Source organism: Cydia pomonella, chromosome 8 (assembly GCF_033807575.1).
Source record: "Cydia pomonella isolate Wapato2018A chromosome 8, ilCydPomo1, whole genome shotgun sequence".
Taxonomy (NCBI): Eukaryota; Metazoa; Arthropoda; class Insecta; order Lepidoptera; family Tortricidae; genus Cydia; species Cydia pomonella.
Genome location: NC_084710.1, coordinates 21726354 through 21751648, shown reverse-complemented (window position 1 = coordinate 21751648; position 25295 = coordinate 21726354). Strand labels below are relative to the sequence as shown.

The 25295-nt window shown below is 35.4% G+C and overlaps 1 protein-coding gene across 2 annotated transcripts in view; it reads right to left on the bottom strand.

Moving 5' to 3' along the window:
• LOC133520837 (angiotensin-converting enzyme-like) overlaps positions 1 to 21844 on the bottom strand; it is a 75056-nt gene extending 53212 nt beyond the window's left edge. For both annotated transcript variants that reach the window (XM_061855519.1, XM_061855520.1), the window contains exon 1: positions 21695 to 21844. In XM_061855519.1, the coding sequence (XP_061711503.1) occupies positions 21695 to 21709 (15 nt within the window). In that variant the 5' untranslated portion in view covers positions 21710 to 21844. The remainder of the gene's footprint in view (positions 1 to 21694) is intronic.
• Positions 21845 to 25295: the final 3451 nt, after the last annotated feature.

Below are 25295 nucleotides of genomic sequence, written 5' to 3'. Positions count from 1 at the left end.
GCCGGGTATACTTTGGATACCAGTAAGACTGACAAGGAAAAGAAGGTAAGGAACAAGAAGTCGCACGTACAAGATAAGTCTATTTTGAAGAAACATGTAAGAATTTTCAGTGACCAACATGGTAAAGGACTTCGTAAAGAACTGCAAAATCTACTGGGTGACAATTATAGAGTGTCGGCTTTCATAAAACCTTATGCATGTTTTGATCAAGTTTTGTCATCATGTGAAATAATGTGTAAAGATTTAACAATGTCGGATTACGTGGTGGTTATTGGTGGTTCTAACGACCTGAACCCTCTTAGTTTTAAATCTTCTCTACACAAAAATTTACCTTTGTTAGCACATACAAATGTCTTGATTGGCGAGATAAAACATAACAAATACCTAAATGTAAATAGTCTTAATGATGCGGTTCTTATGGCTTGTTCGGAGTTAACACATGCAACGTACGTACCTTTTGAATATAATAATATGCTGCAAAATCGTAAACTCACTGGTGGTTGGTTGTTAAGGGAGATTATACGTATTAGTTATAAGAACAATATTAATGAGTACCATACCATGTACCTAAAAAACAACACGGCTAATAAAAAACCCCAAGCACACACACGCCAAAAACTTATTGCAGATTACTTCCCAACAAAAAATAAAACAGACCCAGCCAAAAATAACACCACCAAAATAACTAAATGGCGAAACACCACTATACCGCAGATGTTTAAACAGATTAAATTAAAACAACAAAAAATAGCATATGTTGACGGGGCGAGACATGTATCTACAAATGAACAACAACAAAACCAGGCTAACTTTTTTCGTACATAAAGATGAAAATGTTCGTAATAAAGCACAACATAATCTAGTCATACTACATCTTAATACGCAAAGCATAAAATCGAAACAAGACGAGTTAGAGATAATACTACATGAAAAGGGTATAGATATTTGTTGCTTCACTGAGACATTTTTTAAAAGATGAAGAAGTTCAGATATTACAGATTGAGGGATATAAAAATGTTTCTCACTTTTCTCGTAAGCTTAAGAAAGGAGGTGGAGTAGGAATTTATGCAAAACACTCAGTCGAATGCCGTGAGCTCGACTGGGTGGCTAAGATGTCAGTGGAAAATCACTTTGAGTGTTGTGGTGCAGCAGTATGTGGACTTAATTACTTGATTATATGTGTATATAGAACACCGAACAGTAACCTAGACATATTTCTCGTTAACTTGGAGTTCCTATTAAATAAGTTAGTAACTAGGCAAAGAAATTGCTACAAAAATATATTTATCATGGGTGATTTCAACGTAAATATTCTGGAAAATAATAATAAAAGTGAGGTATTCTTAAATACTTTCCGCTCATACAAACTTAAAGCCAAAATTACAGTACCCACAAGGATAACCTCACATTCCCAAACGTGCATAGATAACATTTTTACTAATGCGGTGAACTCCCAGGCTGAAGTACTGGACCTCGGACTATCCGATCATACGTGTCAGGTTATCACTGTTCCCACTAGCCTAGGTTTTAAAGAACAGTATTGGCACGTATATAACAGAAATCCCGATAAATACCTAGACATATTTTTGAAATATATCACAAAAATCAGTTTTTCAGATGTGTACTCCTTAACAGATCCAAATAAAGCTTATAAAACATTTATTGATACATACAGTCTTATTTTTGACCTCTGCGTACCGACAAAAAAAATTAAAGTAACACATAGAAAGAAACCTAATTGGAAAAGTAAAGGAATTGTGATTGCTAGTAAACGGAAAAGGCAATTATACTTACAAACTCTGAAGTCAAATAACGCGAATGTTAAATGTGAATACAAAAAATATTGTAGGATCATGAAAATGGTGACGAAGCAGTCAAAGCGTAACACAAATAGTAACTTCATTAACCAGAGTACAAACAAAAGTAAGGCTACATGGCAAATAATAAAACAAAATACAACACACATAAACACGATAAAGGATACAATAGAGGTTATACAGAAAGATAATATTATTTTGGACAATCCTCTTGACATTGCTAATTCAATAAATGAATTCTTTTTAACATTAAATAAAATAAGTAAAATAAGTGACTCTCCTCAATATAAACCAATTATCCAGCCAGTTGTTTCTAGCATATTTATGAGACCGGCGACAGATAACGAAATAGTAAAAATTGTAAAAGAATTGAAGAATATAAATAGTACTGGACATGATCAAATACCCTTGAAATTAATTAAATCAAGTATTGAGCACATAGCGGGGCCCTTGACCCATATTATAAATTTAACTTTAGAAAGTGGCATCTTTCCTGATGATCTAAAGAAGGCCTTAATAAGGCCTTTACACAAAAAGGGGTCCAAACTAGACATGAATAACTATAGACCAATTTCATTACTGCCAAATTTCTCCAAAATATTCGAAAAAGTAATATTAAATCGCATGACATCTTTTTTTGATAGACATAAAATAATAAATGAATTTCAATTTGGGTTTCAAAAAGGAAAAAATACTACATTAGCTATATTCAAAATTTTACATAAAATTTGGATAGACATGGATAAAAGGAAAACTTCCATTGGATTATTTATAGACATGTCAAGGGCGTTCGACTGCGTTTCACATGAAATTCTATTGAGACAGCTGGAGCATATCGGGATACGAGGAGTTGCTTTAAAGTTAATGCAGAATTATTTTAATAAAAGAACACAAGCTACGTTATTAGACTCATATGATAAGAATACAAAGACCGTAACAAAAGTAATATCTAAATATGACATGAATTCGCAAGGGGTACCTCAAGGCAGTGTCTTGGGACCTCTCTTATTTCTAGTATATGTCAATGAGTTACCCTTGATAATTAACCACCTGTGTGTTATGTTTGCCGACGATGCTACTATTTTTGTGTCTGATGAAAACGGGTCAAATATAGTCGATGAATTAAAAAATACCTTAAAACTTGTAATTGACTGGTTGTCAACCTTGAATCTAAGTGTGAACCTGGACAAGACAAAAGTTGTACAATTTGTTAACTATAAGCAGACATCAAATATTTTAAATGTAGAAATAAACGGTAAAAGCATTGAACAAGTAAATAGTACAAACTTTTTAGGTATTACAATAGATAGCAACTTAAACTGGAAGTATCACATTGAAATTGTAAACAAAAAACTAGCCAGAACAAGTTATGCACTATCCATACTTTCTCATATAACTTCAAGCGATGTCGCAATGAAGGCGTATTATGGAAATGTTTATCCCCACTTGACGTACGGTATAATATTTTGGGGCAATTCGGTAAACGTTGAATCAACATTTCTTCTTCAAAAGAAATGTCTCAGAATTATATTTAAGCTGAGAGATATGGAATCCCTAAGAGACGTTTTTAAAGACTATAAAATATTAACTCTGACGTGTATTTATATATTAGAAATTTGCGTATTAGTTAAGGAACGAACTGATATTTTTACCAAAAAAATTGACCTAAAAAATAATATACGAACACAATATAAATATGATGTATGTACAGTTCGATCTTCTAGTTTTATACTTACAAAGAGCTCTTATGTTTCCGGAATAAAGATTTTTAATCATTTACCTGAATATATTAAGTCGGAAAATGGCATCGCATTTAAAAATAAGCTCAAGAAATGGCTATTAATAAAAAGCTTCTACAATCTAAATGAATATTTTATGTGTATAAATGGTTAAAATTATTTTGAAATAGTATTGGTGTTAATATTTTGTTACTTTTAGTATATTTGACTAGTTTTAAGTTTATTATTGTACGTCCGAAATGGGCAAGCTGTTGGACTTTATTCTACCCACAACATCTACATGTACACAGTTCTGTCAATAAATGAATTTTATCTTTATCTTTATCTTTATCTTTTTATTATCCTATTATTTTGAGAACAATAATAACTGCATCAATAAATTGGTCTGATATTTAGATTAAGATGAAATTTGTAAAATTTTACGATTTAAAAGTGCTTATTGCTAGGCCTATTTGAATAAAGAATATATTGACTTGACTTGACTTGACTTGACTTGACTTGACTTGACTTGACTTGACTTGACTTGACTTGACTTGACTTGACTTGACTTGACTTGACTTGACTTGACTTGACTTGACTTGACTTGACTTGACTTGACTTGACTTGACTTGACTTGACTTGACTTGACTTGACTTGACTTGCCTTGACTTGACTTGACTTGACTTGACTTGACTTGACTTGACTTGACTTGACTTGACTTGACTTGACTTGACTTGACTTGACTTGACTTGACTTGACTTGACTTGACTTGACTTGACTTGACTTGACTTGACTTGACTTGACTTGACTTGACTTGACTTGACTTGACTTGACTTGACTTGAATTGACTTGACTTGACTTGACTTGACTTGACTTGACTTGACTTGACTTGACTTGACTTGACTTGACTTGACTTGACTTGACTTGACTTGACTTGACTTGACTTGACTTGACTTGACTTGACTTGACTTGACTTGACTTGACTTGACTTGACTTGACTTGACTTGACTTGACTTGACTTGACTTGACTTGACTTGACTTGACTTGACTTGACTTGACTTGACTTAGCCTGTTTAATTTGATTAGGTACTCCTCATATTTCAAATAGGCAAAACGCATCGTAATTTGAAAGTATATTTTCTAGCAATTTATCTCGATAATCAGAATTATTCCGAAACTCTTTGTTATAGAATTTATACAGGTAAACTACTTATATTGAAACATTTATTGCATGCGATAATGCAATTTTATATGATAAGTTATTTTAATAAGTGTCGAAACGGCTTTACGTGCTCGAAGTATTCTAAAAGTGAAAATGTAACAAAAAGTAGATAACCATTACTTTTTGTTACATTTTCACTTTTAGAATACTTCGAGCACGTAAAGCCGTTTCGACACTTATTAAAATAACTTATCATATAAAATTGCATTATCGCATGCAATAAATGTTTCAATATAAGTAGTTTACCTGTATAAATTCTATAACAAAGAGTTTCGGAATAATTCTGATTATCGAGATAAATTGCTAGAAAATATACTTTCAAATTACGATGCGTTTTGCCTATTTGAAATATGAGGAGTACCTAATCAAATTAAACAGGCTAAGTCAAGTCAAGTCAAGTCAAGTCAAGTCAAGTCAAGTCAAGTCAAGTCAAGTCAAGTCAAGTCAAGTCAAGTCAAGTCAAGTCAAGTCAAGTCAAGTCAAGTCAAGTCAAGTCAAGTCAAGTCAAGTCAAGTCAAGTCAAGTCAAGTCAAGTCAAGTCAAGTCAAGTCAAGTCAAGTCAAGTCAAGTCAAGTCAAGTGAAGGCTAGACTGAGATTTTTCTATCGGTAAACACGTTGGCGGTGTACCAATTTGAACTCATTTTGTATGAAATTATAATAATAGCGAAATTATGATGTACGTGCGCTTGACAGCTTATAATATCGTGAGTCAGAATGGCGGGTGTACCTTAATAAAAATAAATGAAAAGCATACCATATTTTAGTACCTAATTTGTACTATTTAGTACCTCCATTAAAAAAAATTGTACCTCACGGTACATAAAGTTATCATCAAAAAACAGTACATCCGCTATCCTGATAGTCAGAATGGCGGGTGTACTTTATTACGCTATGTTCTCGTGGTTATTGATAAATTCTATAAAAGCCAAATTTTTGTACCTTTTTTGTGCCTTCATATTCAATTATAATATGATCCATTTTATTTGTGGTCACCATGTTTTACTCATATTGTATTTTGCTTGCTATTACAATTTTGCAGGCGTTATAATTTTATTTTTAAAGTTATCGATCTCATTTTTAAGAAAAAACGCTAAGGTACAATTAGTTTTATTACGCATTTATTTTATTTAGGTACACCCGCCATTCTGAGTCTCACATAATATCAATGCGCGACTAGAGTAAAACCAAGTTGGCAGCGATTTTGATAGCCCAGCCTTAATGGTAATTTCATAGAAGTTTGACGTTTAAAACAACCCTTGCGCTGATATATTGGTGCGATAGAGAGGGAATGCGATCGAGTTCACGCAGACGCGAATGTAAATCTCAAATGCCAACTTGTGGTAGCCATGTAAATGGCCTTAAAAAAAATACTTCGTGCTATTTGTGTTACATGAATTAAAAAACCACATTATTATGAGTATGTTGAATTTTTTAAATGCCGGTAGTATAAGGAAAAATAACAAAGACATAAAACTATTTATAGACTGGTAAACAATCTGTCACTAAGTTAGAACAAAGAATACTATACCCATCCCTTTATTCGGGTGCTTGTACTAACGTAAGATAAAGACAGTATGATTCTCTCTGTCTATGATTGAAATGAGAAAGTCTTGGGAAATACTATAAGGATGATATTAAGACTGGAATCATTATTTCATCCAATCGTGAATTGAGTAGGTACACAGTCTTAGGGGCCGCAGATGGGTCAAAATTCTTTTCGTTGTCTTGTTTCTGACCACTCTGTCACGTTTCTATTTTTGTCTGTTATCAAATAAATTTAAAAAAAAGTTGAGTGCTATTGCATCTTTTTAGCTGAAGATTATAATTCTCTTGAGAAAAATTAAAAACAAAATTTCAAAATTAAAAACTTCACTCCGTCACATGTTTTGGGGACAAAAAACAAGACAACTAAAAGAATTTTCACCCAAATACCTTTTAGTTGACATTTTATTTTTTTTTTTTATATAAAACAATATAATAATTCAGCCTATAAACGTCCCACTGCTGGGCACAGGCCTCCTCTCATGCGCGAGAGGGCTCGGGCTATAGTCCCCACGCTAGCCCAATGCGGATTGGGGACTTCACATACACCTTTAAATAAAAAATAAAAAAAAAATGTATGCAGGTTTCCTCACGACGTTTTCCTTCACCGAAAAGCTAGTAGTAAATATCAAATGATATTTCGTACCTACATAAGTTCCGAAAAAGTCATTGGTACGAGCCAGGATTTGAACCCGCCCTCCGGATTGAAAGTCGGACGTCATATCAAATGAAATGGAATGAAATACTTTATTGCGAACATAAAATGGTAGGTACATTATTGTTGAGTAGCAATACATGTTTAGCCACAAAATGGTATGCAAAATTAATTTTTACTCCTAAATTAAATATTAATGTGAAATGACATGCTATAAGAATAGTATATGTCTAGCGACAAATGGCATGCAAATACTTTAACAGTCAGTTAATTATGTTAGTAGTATGGGTATGTCAGTCAGTCACTAAGTCTAAGTTTTAATACATTATAATAAAATTCAAAATTACATTTCTAAGCACCTATATCAAGAGTCAATTATTTAAAAAATCCTTAATCTAATAACATGTCTTTTCTTTTAGCCACTCAAATAATTTCCTTTTAAATTCATTTAATGTCAAGTTTTTAATATTTAAAGGTAACATATTAAATATACATATAGCCATTGGGAAGCAATTTAGACGACACAGGTCTGTTCTTATTCTTGGGCAGTATATCCGGTTTGGGTACCTCGTATTGAAGTGACATATCTGGTCTTTTGTACAGAAAAGGTGTGCATGGGTCTTAACAACTACGGATATTTCAAAGATATACAAAGAGAGCACAGTCAGGAGATTTAATGTTTTAAATAACGCCTTACATGTCACCAAAGGATGTACATTACATATACCACGTAAACATTGTTTTTGTCCTAGAAGTACCCTATTGATATCTACGGAGTTACCCCACAGTAATACACCATACCTCAAAATTGAACCAACATAACCATAATAGGCATTTAGCGCAGTCTTTTGGTTTGTTATTTTTGCAAGTCTCCAGAGCGCATAAGAAAATCTATTTATTTTACTACATACTTGTTGAATGTGATAACTCCAGGACATTTTATTATCTATTATAATACCTAGAAACTTTACTTCGTCAGATTCTGATATAAGTAACATGCTTTTCGTATGACGATATAAAATAATATGTTTTTTTTCTACAGTAAAGGAATATATCCAGTACATGAGACCAATTTAGATCCTTTTAGTTATTATTTTGATGTACGATATCTTCACACCATTTGGTACTAGACAAACCAATTGTTTTATTCCTGATTTATTAGTGTTCTAGAAAACTTTGTTCACGGAACACTTATCACTTTGGTCTTTCAAATCATTTAAATGCGTTTTTTCCTTAAATTTTGTATGGAGATTATTTTGTTCTAAGTTGTGTTTACGAGAACCTAATTATTTATTAAAAACAGGAAAAAACTTAGATTTACTCCTTGGTAATTTATTGCTTACTATTAGGTATTATTCAGTATTATTGCAGTGCGATAATGGCGGATGCATCAGAAACAGGTTTTAATGCAAATTGTTTTCTACTGGTTTGGTGACTTAATAAATTAGGTATTATTTACTTGGATTTATTTATATTCATGCTTTTTTATAGAAGACCAAATTAAAAGATCGTTTATAAACATGTCAACGTTCCTGTCCTTGATCATGAAATTAAAAACATTAATTAAATAAAAGAATGAGTATATGAGTTGAATTTTATTTCTAATGTCGACTCTATTGCTCGCTAACGTCTTACCGTGCGATAAAAACTCCGATGCCTATACATAACACTCCTTTATTACCATAGAAATATGGAGGTGTACCAATATACAAATTTGGCCACTTAGGCCGTTACTCTATTCGATTTCGCAATTTAATACTTCTCTAATTCTCTAATTTTATACACCGTGGGCTGGTAAAACCCGACAGATTTTTTTAACCACGCATTCCTGAGGTCATGAGGAGCAAAAAATTTTTTATAAGTTTTGGAAAAATTCGGCAAATTTTTTTTTTATCACACAAAAAAAAAATTTTTTTTTGCTTTTTTTCATACGACGCGTTATTTCTTCTTAAATATTGTCAAAAAAAAACTAATTAGTTACAACGAATAGTTAAAGTTTTTTTTTTATTTACACTAAAAATTGCGAGTTTCTTATAAAACTTTTATGTCTGCCAACAGGTATATCTAAACCACGTCACATAGTGGTAGCGTCGCAGCCAAAAATGCGTTTTTCACTAAGTTATTACAGAAACAATTTTTTACAAAAATTGTCATTATCTCTAAAACAAGACCGATTTCAGGAAACTTTGTATCACATTTTAGTCTCTAAATGCGGTCAAGAATACACCTTTAAAATTTGTCGGGTTTTATCAGCACACGGTGTATATCATTTGTATTTTCATCGCACTTTTGATAGTTAATAAGCAATCTTGTACATTCTAGATATGTGAAGACCACCCAGGTAATATATAATTATAGCTACCATACGTATTACGTTTAACATCAAGCTGAGCCCAGGTGACGTCCAGCCAATAATGTGTTGATAGCCAATCAGCCATAATGGGCACAATAGCTGCGCCTGGGCGGGACGGTAATGATGTCATTACCGTGCCATCGCGGATTGACGTTCACAGTCTTTTTCGTTAGGATTCTCGTAATGTAATGTGTATACTGGGGTTACATTTAATCGCGGAGAAACATTAATCATCGATTTTGGAGAAATAGGGAGTTGATTTTTGAACACAGGCTTAAGAATTTTATGATGCGGTTGAACGAACGCTAGAGGATGAACTGGGGCCTAGCCAAGGTGACTATCGTATACATCGATATGAATAGACCTCAACAAGTGACTGCATGTTTTTTTATATTTTAGTGGCCTATAGTGGGTAGTGACCCTGCTTATGAAGCCGATGGTTCCGGGTTCAAAATTTAGTAAGGACATTTATTTGTGTGATGAGCACGGATATTTGTGCCAGAGTCGTGGGTGTTTTCTATGTATTAAAGTACCTCTTTATAATATTTATATATTATATATATCGTTGTCGAAGGACCCACAACACGAGCCTTGGTGAGCTTCCTGCGGAACTTAGTCAATTTGTGAAATAATGTCCGATATTTTTTCTTAAATGGGGACTACTCGTACGACTGTATGGAAAAGCAGTCGCCCACTATCCTCGTAAGCATACAATAAAATGTGTATGACCCAAACGCATGCTAGCAACGGACCACATGTTGTAACACGCACAAATGTCAAATTTGGTCATTGCCCCAGAGGCAGGATATAGACTATCGGGGCCGAAAGCAGGGCATTATAGGGCCCATACCTCGCTTGTTGCCAACACACTACAAAACACTATATAGGACAGATTAGGATATATTGTACTCCTCCTCCTAGGTTTCAAACTTTCACAGTCTTTTGGTAGGTAACTGGCAATAAATATGTATTTGAATTCAGAACTATCGCCCTGCTAGATGAATAATTATCTGCAGGCGAGCATTCCGAAGGTGGCAATCATTAAGAGGAGTCGATGTTTGTTATCCAGCTGATTGATATATATATATAGTCAGAAATCTACGTCGTGTGTTTAATACTACCATAATCTAGGCGACACCCTGTTACAGTACCGCCGGTTAAATCGTTGCACCTCGTTTTCTCATTTAAGAGAAATTCCTAGTTGCGATTTTTCCATACAAACGCTCTCGACTCTTTCCTCCCTGGATTTTTAAGCTAGAGCAATGATTTTTAGGGTTCCGTAGCAAAAAACGGAACCCTTGTAGATTCATCATGTCCGTCTGTCTGTCCGATTATGTCACAGCCACTTTTTCAAATAAGATCAATATCATCAATATCTGTGCTGCTATGTTTTGCTTTTTTGGATTATTTAATTTTGAAGAAACTTACAGCGCCTCGAAAATCGCAAAAACGGCTCAATTAAATTGGCTGCAAAAAAAAGGCGCGGTAAACAAATATGACAACAAATATCCAAAAAATCAAAACATAGCGGCATAGATTAGTTTTTCCTCTTGCAGTTTCCAAAATTTCATAATGATGGGTTGCGTTTCGGACGAGGGAACAGTCGAGAGCGAGGGAACCTCGATTTTTGAGTTTTTTTGTGGGAATATTACTCCGAGCTGCAGTTGTCCTTATCGCACGCACGCACTCTCGCCCACTGCAGCGCGGCAGAAACATAGCTTCAAAAATTCATTTGAAAAGTCGCTCAGTTAGAAATTGCTCTCAACCTAGTTCCAACCTCCGAATACTTACCCTACCGTCAACTTGGATCATGTAAATTTGTTAAAAAACTGAGAGTTTTTACTTCTACAGCAGCAAACATCAAAAGGGATAATCGAAACAGTAATATTTTTATCTACCCTCAACTGGCTTAAGGAGCCATTTAAGGGTAGATTTTGTTTACTTTTACTTACCTAAAGATACAGAGCAGCAAGATACAGACATTTTTCCTCGCATTATCCCGGCATTTTGCGACGGCTCATGGGAGCCTGAGGTCCAATTGACAACTAATCCCAAGATTTGGCTTAGGCACTAGTTTTTACGAAAGCGACTGCCATCTGACCTTCCAACCCAGAGGGTAAACTAGGCCTTGTTGGGATTAGTCCGGTTTCCTCAGATTGTTTTCCTCCATTCATGATATTTCGCACATAAGTTCCGAAAAACTCATTAGTACGAGCCGGGGTTTGAACCCGCGATCTCCGGATTGCAAGTCACACGCTCTTACCGCTAGGCCACCAGCGCTTCAGGAAAAGTAAGGTTCAGGACAAAACTGGACATGATAAAGTTAATCAACTAGCTACTCGTGTTTAACCTTCCTAGACGGGAAACTTGACTTCACTAATCCATGAGTGTCATCAGTAAATAAAACACAAACGAGTTTCGCTGTTTGCATAGTATTTGGCGGGTAAACACTCGCAGGCGTATTCTAATTAAAAATACGATCTAGATTTGTTATTAGCAGAGGCCGAAATAATCGTGGCATTTTTGAACTGTCATAGAGACTTCTCATTTATCGACTTCCGATATACATATATCGATACAATTTAAAAATACAACATATTAAAAAGTTAATAGTTAATGGATATTTGACTGTAAAGGAAGAATATTTAACAAGATAATATGGAAATAATATGACTTTTTTATACAAAACTTGTTAGCACGAAACTAATGCAAAACTTGTTAGCACGAAAACAGACTATGAACATGCAATTGAAAAAAAACAACATGAATTAAATGTGAAATTATGAACTATTTAGTTTGCATTGTTTTCACATTTTCAACTACTCAAAAGTTTTCAGGAAGAAATCGCTCTTTAGCGCTATACTAAGCCCGCCTGTTGTTTACCTCTAATTTAAATCTTCATTAATATGTTGTGTTCTACTTTGTATCGATATACGTATATCGATAGTCGATAAATGAGAAGTCCCTAGGGCAATCAAAAAATGCCACGAGAATTCCGGCCCCTGGTTTATGGAAGGTAGAGGCAAGGAACAGATACTCCTTAGGCAGAATTGTTGCAAAAGTGTTCAGTTGCTAGCTATAAATAATAGTTCCAAATCTCTCCAGAGTAGCGCTAGAGTAGCTAAGAACCTAGGCGCTATTGACAGAGTGAAGTGCGCTGTCTATAATTAGATTTTTTTCTCAAGTATTCTAGGTATTGTAGCGCCACCTATTTATGGTTTTTTGTCGGACACTTTTTGGTATATGGAGATTCTGTTCCTTGTCTCTACCTTCCATACCCTGGTTATTAGTCTCTTGTAGCAATATGGGCATAGAGACTATTGTCAAATAAATGTCAAATAGAGATTTTCAAATTGGAATGCGCCCCTTAACTGATTCTATTTTCTTTCTTATTTTCCAGAGAGAGCTTTTCATATTTTCCAGCCCACTAACCTAACTTTTTTGAACTTGTTGTCTGTCTTTTTCGTACATATGTAATGTTCGTTTACGTGATGGTATCTCTTTTGCACATTTCAAATACCTCAAAGATCTAGATCTGTTGTATATGCCACTCCTGAGCGAGCGTAAGTCAATTTACAATTGATTGTTTTTATTGAATCTTACATGCGTGCGCGCAAGGCGAAACTGATTTTTGGTATTTGACGTCATATTGTCCTTGGTCCTAGTCAAATACAGCTAATCGGGGAATAGCTGTCTTTGACTAGCCGGTCGGTCAGTGCTAGATAAATAATACACCAAATATGCAATTCCAATTACGCATTATTGATAATTTAAACTTTGCGAGTAATAAAAGTAATATATAAAACGACCTAAATCACCTAAAGGCACATAAGCTCATGAAGGGGCCCATTTCTCGACCGGTATTAGTCTAATATTGTTAGTGTGTTGCCATGGTAACCCATACGACTTGACAGTTCGTGGACTAATAATATTAGTCTAATATCATTCGTGAAATGGGCCCAAGGACTGCGTTGTGGATATTAGGCTACTATACAGGTGGTTTATTTAGTAACCAAATCATTTACGGAGTGAATATAGGTTTTTACGATGGGACCAACCCCGAAATCCCGAAAAGAAATTACTTTCCCGTAGATAATGTTAAGGTCAGTCAGTCACTTTTATAACGCCCGAAAATATAATTACACTATATAAATTAAATATTCATTTGTCATTATATGCATAAAATGTTATAAATTACGATATTTCACTAAAACATTATTTTAATTATTGGCTGAATGAAATTGCCACGTTGGCTATCGTTAAGAGAAAAATTAAAAAGTAAAACCGGCGCCGTAGTATTTTCACTTAAAATTTAGTTGTATCCAAATAATTCAACTTAAATTTCAGTATATTAAATTGTTAACTAAGTTTTTATCCGGAGACTTGAGTCCTTTTGAGTTGCGCTTAAAAAATACTCAATAAACGACTCGACTCGTCGAAATTTATTTGTTATTATTACATAAAATGTTATAAATTACGATATTTCACTAAAACATTATTTTAGTTATTAGCTGAATGAAATTGCCACGTTGGCTATCAATAAGAGAAAAATTAAAAAGTAAAACCGGCGCTGTAGTATTTTCACTTAAAATTTAGTTGTATATTTTCACTTAAATTTTTTTTTTTTTTTTTATACTACGTCGGTGGCAATCAAGCATACGGCCCGCCTGATGGTAAGCAGTGTCCGTAGCCTATGTACGCCTGCAACTCCAGAGGAGTTACATGCGCGTTGCCGACCCTAAACCCGCCCCCCCTCGTTGAGCTCTGGCAACCTTACTCACCGGCAGGAACACAACACTAGTATCGTACTAGTATAGTACTTTAGTTGTATCGAAATAATTCAACTTAAATTTCAGTATATAAAATTGTTAACTATGTCTTTATTCGGAGACTCGAGTCCTTTTGAGTTGCGCATAAAAAATACTCAATAAACGACTCGACTCGGGACTTAAAAGACTCAGAAGTTTTTTATACTCTGAACCTCGAAAAAACAAGTCGAGTTCTTCAATTTAGACGCACAAGACTCGAGTTGCTACCAACACTAGTTCGAATCGTCTAAGAAGTGACTGATCATTAAGACCAATTACCATTTTCGCAGAGACAAGAGATTTAGTCGTTAATTAATGGATCGTCTAATATCAATTATGAACAATAAACTTCGGCTCGCATGACTGCTTTCAGAGATCTGCTGATAATTGTATCTGTTTCACGTACACGGGTTTTAATAGTACTAAAGAGAATTTGACATAGCGGTAGGTTGACAAAAAAAATTTGTAGCCGTAGTAAATTTACGACCATCTTTCGACACAAAATTAAAACATTTAGAACGCCGCCAATTTTTGATATTCAACAAAATTAACACATATCAGTGAAAGAATAAGGATCAAATTTAAATAGCGTTTGAAAATGATGGTATAGGTCAGATAACTACTACTAAATAATTGATTTACTTTTTTTTCAAAAACCTCATTGTTGTCACTAATCGAACTTCATAGTTTTACTGTAATGGCTCCTTTACACGATAGGCCATCATACTGGCCTACTAAGATGGGCCAGCGTGTAGACAGGGTAGTGGTGTCGGATGGCTTATGGTGCGGCGGGATGGCAATAATGGGATGGCCACGGTGTTGGTTTTCCGCCCGCACATCAAAGGTTAGCAAATTCGCATGGCTATCTCGCTGGTCCAGCGCTGGGCCATAGTATAGAGGAGCCATAATCATCGCATGGCCATCTCACTGGTCCAGCGCTGGGCCATCGTGTAGTGGAGCCATAAAATGTAAACTGGAATATTTCTCCGACAAGACAGGCTATGCTTATTCTGGTAAGTGTATGGGGGCAGCATAAATGTATCACTGTTAATATTCTATTTCAAAAATAAAGAATTTATTATTTGTAATAGTTGTAATTGGTGCAAAAAAATCTAAACATGCACTTTAATGTCTAAAAACCAAATATTTTGTGAATACCTTGGCCATACGTTCAGTCAAGTGTAAAAATATGGGTGTACACATCTTACTCATAAATATGTCCCATAGCATCTTATTCCAGTGTAATAAGAGCGTAGTACCATATTTATGAGACGATTTATTCGATACATATTTTTGCACTTGACTGTACATTATCATAGCGTAGGTTTACTACTAATTGCAGCATATATATAAGAAGTAAGAATTGCAGGTAATTAGTAATGGCTCCTCTACACGATGGCCCAGCCCTGGACTAGCGAGATGAGATGGCAATGGGTTTCCCTACTATATTGGATTTGTGAGCTGTGCGTCCAATACGCAGTTCGTCCAAATGATATATCAATTCGCATTTCGTCCAACACCTATTTGGTTATGCATTTCGTCCAACGCGTATTACGTCAACACGTATTTCGTCGAACAGCAGTTCGTCCAACGCGTATTACGTCAATACATTTACTTAATTTTACGTTAGAAAAATTCTTATGATAGTTATTCATTATGGACAGTTAAATATATAATATATAATAATTCAGCCTATATACGTCCCACTGCTGGGCACAGGCCTCCTCTCATGTGCGAGAGGGCTCGGGCTATAGTCCCCACGCTAGACCGATGCGGATTGGGGACTTCACATACACCTTTGAATTTCTTCGCAGATGTATTGCAGACACAGTTAAATAAACAGATAAAATCTAAAATAAAACAGGGACCGGACAGTCTGTGGCCGTCCGAATTTTAAAAACTACTAAATTTTAAAAACAGAAATCGTAACTGAAGAAACACAAGTGACATTTTTGTGACATTGACAGCATAGGCTTAAAATAGAAAAAATGAAGGGTGGCTTTGCCTTGGCACAACTCCAAGTTGTACCAATTTTAAATCTTTTGTTTTTTTAATGCTTTGTTTTATTTCCTTTGCGGTGTGTTTCAAGCTTCAACTAGACCTAGAACTCAAGTAGAACCATAACTAAACATTCAACATAAATCTCTAACCATTTGAATAAAAAGGTTTTATTTATTCTTATAGCAAAGTATAACTTGTATGTAATGTGGTCGTCTACGTCTACTACGTCGGTGGCAAACAAGCATACGGCCCGCCTGATGGTAAGCAGTCTCCGTAGCCTAGAGGAGTTACATGCGCGTTGCCGACCCTAACCCCCCCCCCCCCCCCTCGTTGAGCTCTATGTATTTCTGTTGCCGCTATAATTTAAAATCAACTGCCAATTCTTGGCATTAGCTTTGATCCGGACATTAGGCTACCATGACAAAAAGCCGGAATAACTATAGGACGATGATTGGAATTTTGTAAGAGCAAAACAAATACTTCACAACTCACAAGCCATCGGCAAGATCACATTGAGTTATTTCGGGTAGATTCGGCGACCGTCGCCGCAATTATATTAATTGATAAAGCCATCGGCGCTCGGGGCCGTGGTCGTAACGCTGAAACCAAGTTTTAGACCATTGATATTAAATCGTGGTATGTTTTGTTCTTTTGACAGGCATGAACTGTGTTTAAAAGGAATTTCTCCCGCGGACGCTTCGGCTGTGGAATGAGCTCGCGGCCGAGGTCTCGAGGCAGGGCCGGATTTAGGGCCCTCCCCTACTACTACTACTCCCCTACTACGCTACTGCCCCGGGCCTCCACAAAAGAGGGGCCCCCCCACAATGGAGAATTCGGTACATTTACCATTTTATTTGGAAAAAATTTGGGGCCAGGGGGCCTCCACTCCTTTATTGCCCGAGGCCTCCAGACCTCTAAATCCGGCATTGTCTCGAGGGGGTTCTACAAAAAAGTTGTTAATGTAAAACCCTAATGGTACAATTTTAAAGGGTCGGGAACGCGTATGTAATATTCCTGAACGTCCATAGGTTATGGTGTTCACTTAGTCATCAGGCGAACCATAAAAAAATTAAAAGAGAAGGAAATCTACGTATTTATGAGAAATTTGCCGCTCTATTACAGACATACAGTCAATAAAATACTTCATTTAATCAAATAGATGAGCGCCGCACTTTATTATCAGCATATTGGGACCGTGCGGAGCGCATGGTGGGGGCAAGTAAAGCGATCCCAGCGCATAAGGTGGTAAAATTTTTAACTAACTGCGAATAGCGTCTTTAACATTTCGTACAATTATATGGCTCGAAATGAAACTCAGATTTACGATTACTCCTGAAATATTAATTTAAATTGTATGGTGTAAGGGATCATTGTTATCTGTATGAAATGCTTAATATAACTAACGTATTTATTTTGATAATTGTTAATAATGCATCCATGTAAATAGCTTTGCAAATGCCACATATTACGTGATCTTTTTCTAGAAGTTAAGAATGGATATAGTAAGTTATCCTTAAAAGATAGACATTTAACATCGCGGACTTTTTTGTAGACCTATGAATGAGAAACAACCCCACCATACATTATGTTGTTAATTGTTATAGCTCAAACGGATTAGGCAGCGTTTTTCGATTAAAGCTCCTAGCCAGCGTGATTTTTTCCGACAACATCGTTATATTTCAAACAATTTACACAAAACCTTAACAAGTTATATACTTAAGCCTTCCTCAAGAATCACTCTATTGATAGATGAAAGTCGTATGAAAATCCGTTTAGTAGTTTTTAGTTTTGGAGTAGTTTTATAAGATGTAGTGAATTGAAGTTTTCCCCTAGACTTGCGGACACTAGGATGCGTGACAGTCGTGCACGCTCCCAATACACGTACACGCAATAATGGTTTTATAGATCTGTGCCTTATGAATTATATAATTTTTTTCAATTGCTATGTAACTAACTATTAATATTGTCAGTGTCATATATCTTCTACAACCTACAAGCAAACGATATCGGCCAGTCAGTTATTCGCAAAAGCTGACAATCACGAATAACTGACAGGCCGATATCGTCCGGCGAGCTGGTGATCAATGGGCCCCTTTAGAAAGGGCAGTCTGGCCTAGTGGGTAATGACCCAATGCCGAAGCCGATGGTCCTGGGTTCGAATCCCGGTAAGGGCATTTATTTGTGTGATAAACACAAATTTGTTCCTGAGTCATGTGTATGCATATCGTCGCCTGGTACCCATAGTACAAGCTTTGCTTAGTCCGGCTTGGTCGATTTGTTTTATTGTCCTCAAAATGAATCAAGTTAAATGATTAAAACAGTTCCATATGAGCCAATCGAACAAAACAGTAAATTTTACTGTTCCGAAAAGACAGTAAATTTTACTGTTTTGAGTAGCTAAAATGTAGTGACTGTTCGTTTATTTTTATCGTCTTTTCAATATTAGAAACGTTCAGTTAAACAGTTAACGTTAGTTATTGTTTTTCAAACATTATTTGTATAAAGCAGTTAATCTTAAATACATAGAAAACACCCATGACTCAGGAACAAATATCCATGCTCATCATACTTATAAATGTCCTTACCAGGATTTGAACCCGGGACCATCGGCTTCATAGGCAGGGTCACTATATACCTACTAGGCCAGACCGATCGTCAAAAAAATATGTTATATCATTTTTTTTTTAGTGTAATCCAGCATTTTTTTAAATTAATTCAAAGTCCTATATGTACGGTCAAGGAATTTAATTTCAGTACCGTTTCGTACCTTGTCACATTGACAATAGTATGAGGACCCTACCAACTTTCATATTAATTTTCACTGTGACAAGGTACGAAATTTAAATTCTTCAAACTTATCACGCGGTGCAATATTTTAAATGATACTAAAAATAAGTACCCGTATGTACTCGTTACTTTTGTTATAACAGCAATCCTGTACCCCTAGTGTACATTTATTCGACAGCGAAACCTGACGTACGCGATTGCGTTAAGTCTCATTTTGTATGGGATTTTGAGTTTCCAAAACGTCCCGCTTGGCGCGCTATTTCTAAATCCCAAACAAAATGACGCGTACGTCACGTCACGCTATCGAATAAATTTACACTAGGGGTTCTGAAATTGCTAAAAAATGAGGTGTCCCAAACTAAAGTTCAACTCGTTACAATACATAATGTATGGAGATCAGGATTATTTTTTAAAATTTAAGAATGCTGCTATAATAAAATTTTACCATAGAAATACAAAAAAATTAAAATACAAATAAATATTACAGCCAGTATGTATTCGCACATATTAATAGTAATACTTATCATACCTAAATAATTTACGGTACCCTTTAAGTACGCCAATTATAGAAACAAACATCATAACATCTGTGTTTCGAGTTTCGACCGTGTGAACATAAAACGGACACCATTATAGTGTGAGAAAATGTTTGCATATATGATACGTAATGTTAGTACTCACGATAGTTCTCGTATATATTAACGGCACACGGCAATTTGGAGTATTTTTGATATGACAACTGTAAAATTTCTACCGCTTTACGCTTTAAAAGTTGAATGTTCAATTTGTCCTTTATGTTGTATATTTTTATGAAAGCTACTGCAATTGGTTTCAATATTATTAACGCATTGAAACTGTGGTCTTTTGTTCCAGTTATGGAATGTGTGGCGCCATTCATTTTCAAACTAACAAACATCAATGAAAAATTAAAGTTAAGCAGCTCTTTGGCTCTTGTTTATGGTAAAATGTTGCCAGCGATTAAAAACTGATGGTAAATACTTGTTTTAGAGGATTTGTCTATACCCATTGCTGGTGCCTGTTCCATTATAGGGTTGTTTACTATATATACAACATCAATAAATTGCTCTGATAATTAGCTTAAGATAATTATATGTAATACTGTCTTACTATTCATAAGTGCTTGTTGCTAGGCCTACATGAATAAAGTATATTTGAACATTGAACATTGAACATATATATAACAAATATAAATCTACTTATTTATGTTTTGAGCAAAACTATAAGTAACTAGCTTTTCCTTCGCAACTTCGTCTCCTTCGTATGATGATGTTTGATATACAGGTTGACCTTAGCCATTGGACAAACCCTGAAATCCCACGTAGGCTTACTTCTCAGGCATGCTCTGACGTTAATAAAAGACAAAAAAATTTTTTTCGAACAAAAGTTATTTGCAATAATTGACAACAAAAAGAAACACACTGTGTTAATATTTGGAAGTGTTTTTGACAATTTGTTCGAAATATTTGATAATGATGACATTTTCCAAAAGTTAGAAGCTTATTAGTGTCATAAATAAAAAAGATAATCAAAAAGCTCGAAGAAGGTTCCATACTATTCTTTGAGGATATTACCTTAGGAACTACTAACACATACAGGCTGCTCCAAAGTAAAAAATGGTAATTTGTTAATTTCTTCAAAACCGCTACACCGGTTGTTATGATACTTTGTACACTGGTTCTAAATACCCTAATGCATATGTACATTTCGGCTTTGTCTAATGGCTAGGGACACACTGTATATTCTATGTTTTTCTCCGGGTTTCCAACAATCTCCATAGGATATCAAAACCCATCTAAATCGGTTAAAGAGGGAAGAATAGCTTTGCGATCCTAGCGAAAAAACGGTACTTCTATGAAATTCCATATGCAATTTCGGGAGAAAACGGTTACCACTAACTAAATCTTAAAAAATCACTTGATTTTGATGTCGATCGCTTCAGCATTATATATTGTAGATTTGTAGGAATCGTTATTCAATAAAAAATGTTTTGTACATTTTGAAATAAAAGGAAACCTATAAGTAAACCTAGTTTTTCATTGTGTCAATAAACTAAAAAACCGTACAAGCGCGAGTCGGACTCGCCCACCGAGGGTTCCGTACTTTTTAGTATCTGTTGTTATAGCGGCAACAGAAATACATCATCTGTAAAATTTCAACTGTCTAGCTATCACGGTTCATGAGATACAGCCTGGTGACCGATGAACGGACAGACGGACGGAGGGACGGTCAGCGGAGTCTTAGTAACAGGGTCCCGTTTTACCCTTTGGGTACGGAACCCTAAAAATCATGGAGTATGGAAAATATTTAGAAGTGAATAAACGTTTTCTCTTTTTGTATAGACTACGAGTATCACGTAGTATACATTCCTCTTAAGCGGTTTAGGCATTAAGTGGTATCAGGCAGACAGACAGAGTTACTATAGTATTTATAGTATTAGTAGGCATTTAAATATTAATACCATTTACTTTGTTACTGTTTTAGATAACCGCCTTATTGTTACACTTATCTTGAATTTTATTATGTTTTTGATCGCTATCTCACTTTGCAAAGGACATAGTACCAGATACATCCAGATTCATCCAAGTAATTGAGACGAAACTAAATTTTTCAACTGCATAAACTGTTTTGTTTACAAAAAAAAACATATATAAATACACCCTTTTCGCATAAGTGATTTCCATCATTATTGCCACATCCTGTACACAAGTATTGATCAATTTCCTAATATTTCTAGACTAAAACTATAAGCGGTTATTATATATAAGTTACCTTGAGTTTCGACATGACTCCAAGTAATTTAAAACATAATACACAACACAACACTGAACGCGTGCGAATCAGCGCGCTGTAGAGTGGCGACTGACTTGATTACTTCGGATGACATGATACGGGCACAATATAGGGCATGCGACAGTAATTTATCTTTGTATAGAATAGGAAGTATTACTGCAATGTTCTGCCGCTAGAGTGCAGATCTACACACAAACCATACACTATAGAGAAAATTATATTTGACAAGTTTTCACAGATTATTTGTTCCGAATAAATATGACTTGGATATATCAAGGCGATTTGTTTACTGTTGTTGAGCTAGTGGCGCCCGCTATGCAGAGTTTGGCGTAATAATACCCTATCAGGGATTTGCGTTCTTAAGGTGGATCACCTGGACTGAATTAAACGATATTTTAATTTTTTTTTAAACAACTGTTTGTGTCAAAAACTTTTTAAATATGAATTAAGGTTATGCGGCTTTCGTGTTGCGTCATAATATAAGTGGACTTTACAGCCTAATTTCCTTGTCGTGTCGGAGCCTTGTTGGCAAGTTCCATCATTGTATTTCTTAAAAGCTGTGCCTACGATGAACGCCTTAGTAAAGGGTACCCAAATCGTTAGTTGACTTTTGTATTGTCCACAGAAATAGCGCCAGTTTGGCACAACCTTTTTGACCTTCTTAACATTTTGACACAGATCTTCATGAGAATCGGTCGAGAATGGCAACCTGTTGAGTAGAACATCCGGACATACAAAAACATTTTTGCCCAAGCTAAAACGTAGACCTTTGCTAACGCTCAGTGGATAAGGATGTTTTCCGACGTATTTGACGGATTTGGCCACTTTGGCTGTCACTATCTATTTGATTCTGACGATAAAACTCACATAAGAAAGAAGTTTCTAAACGGATCTAGGCCACTTCAAGTCCAAACTAATCTAAAACGGAAAAATGCCATCGTAAAAAATGTAAGGAAACAAGTTGCAGTGATAGTTACTTAGAGTTGACCCGCGTGCGTTCGCCCGCTTTGTGCACACACGTCAGCTAGCGGGCGCCCTAAACGTGATCGCATTAAACGGCTTTTACTGCACTGTCATATTTTTGCGCGCGTTTTCGAGATTATTTCGGTTTGAAGATGGATTACTTAAATGTACTCTGGTGATGATAGGTCGACAATTGTCTGCCATGTGATACGGGATCGTAGAAAAAGGACGATTGACGATATGATGAATGTGGTCAGTCGGTTTGTTGCTAAAGTAATTCTTGCGGAAGTACGTTGTGTACAATTTTCATATACAGTGTGTATTTTTCATATAACCGCAAACTTAATTTTGACGACCGGTCTGGCCTAGTGGGTCGTGACCCTGCCTACGACGCCGATGGTCCCGGGTTCAAATCCTGGTAAGGGCATTTATTCGTGTGATGAGCATGGATATTTGTTCCTGAGTCATGGGTGTTTTCTGTGTATTTAAGTATTTATAAATGTTTATATATTATATATATCGTTGTCTAAGTACCCTCAACACAAGCCTTATTGAGCTTACTGTGGGACTTAGTCAATTTGTGTAATAATGTCCATTAATATTTATTATTTATTTATTATTATTTTATTTATTAATCTAGACGTAGGTTTTAGTGGTATAAAAGAATTCTGAAAGTTTTTTTTATTTAGTCTTTACTATCAGAGCATTATTAATTTTTGAAAAAATTTCGAGCGGTAATGTATTTCGTACATCATGGTCTCTTGTGACAGTATCATGGTCTCTTGTGACAGTAACCGCAAACTTAAACTAGACGTAGGTTTTAGTGCTATATAACAATTCCGAAAGTTTTTTTTTTAATTTAGTCGTAACTGCCAGAGCATAATTAATTTATGATTTTTTTTCGAGCGGTAATGTATTTCGTTCATCATGGTCACTTGTGGCAGTTGTGACATCGCGTCATTAAATGCGACGTATTGGGTAAAAACAAAGTACTTATAGTTCTTTTTTGTAGCATTAGAAATAAGGTCGTTTTTAAAGGTTCGGCAACGCGCATGTAACACCTCTGGAGTTGCAGGCGTCCATAGGCTGCGGTGACTGCTAACCATCCGGCGGGCCGTGTGCTTGTTTGCCACAGTCGTGGTATAAAAAAAAAGAAGGTAAACAATCTTGACGTCTTTTTATTGGAAAACGCTTTTTAAAAATCAGTAACTACTTATTACTTTTGAAAGAAAAATAATGTTAATAATCGTATATGATTTATAATAGTGATATATTTGCCGTGACTTATTTTTAAAGTGTTTTCCAATAAAAATATACGTCAAAATCGCTTGCCTTCTTTCTAATGCTAAAACAAGAAGTATACTTTGTTTTAACCCAATACGTCGCATTTATTGACGCGATGTCATAACTGTCACAAGTGACCATGATGTACAAAATACATTGCCGCTCGAAATTTTTTCTGAAATTAATTGTGCTCTGGTAGTTTCTTAACTACTTTACTACTACTACTAAAAAAAAAAATACATGCTTGCTGAATTTTTTTATATAGAAAAATAAAAGTCGTCCAATTTTTTATAAAACCAATAAATGTGTGTTCATGAAAGCCTAAACGGACTACCCATTGATTATGTGGTTGTATCAAAATACACGCTTTACTGAAACTACTACGCACAACCTAAACTGTGACTATGGTGACTGCTTATGATCAGGCGGGCCGTATGCTTTTTTTTTTCAAGAGAAAACTTAAGTGGTAGGTATACATCTTTTTTCGCAAAACTGTGGACACTTTGTTGGCGAATAGTGCGCTCTAAAATAAAGCTAACGATGTTGTGTCATACCTACTCATACATTATACAAACTTATTTGCTTGTTTGCCCCCGACGTGATATAAAAAACCGGGCAAGTGCGAATCGGACTCGCGCACGAAGGGTTCCGTACCATTGTTTATAAAGACGCCAAAAAAATTGTGTTTGTTTTATGGGAGCCCCCCTTAAATATTTATTTTATTCTGTTTTTAGTATTTGTTGTTATAGCCGCAACAGAAATATATCATCTGTGAAAATTTCAACGGTCTAGCTATCACGGTTCATGAGATACAGCCTGGTGACAGACAGACTTCTTTACCCTTTGGGTACGGAACCCTAAAAATCATTGTATGCTCTTAGTTATTATACTTATTACAATAGAATGATATAAAAAATATTGACAACCAGTGTATGTTTCGCTCGCATTTCAAATGTCAAAACGATTGCGCGCAGCAATAAAATACTTCAAGTACTTATTTAATGTTCTATAGGTACACTTGAGCACAATACAAACGGGTCACTATGTATAGACGTTTCCGTAGGAAGTGACCCGTTTAAATTGCTTTTCAGTGTTTTATCTTGCGGAAATATTGCAACAATGACTATTGAAAGCGAAATCGATTAGAGGAAATAATAGAAGGCGATAAAACTAGAGATTGGGTAGGATACATTACACTATTTACTTGATGTGTTAATATTACGATTTTATGACGGTGCTCCGATTCGCAAGTCGGTCCGATGTTTGAGCAAGACAACGCTATGCGCGTATTATATAGTATTTATAGCGGTATCCCTCTCGTACGTCGGAGCGA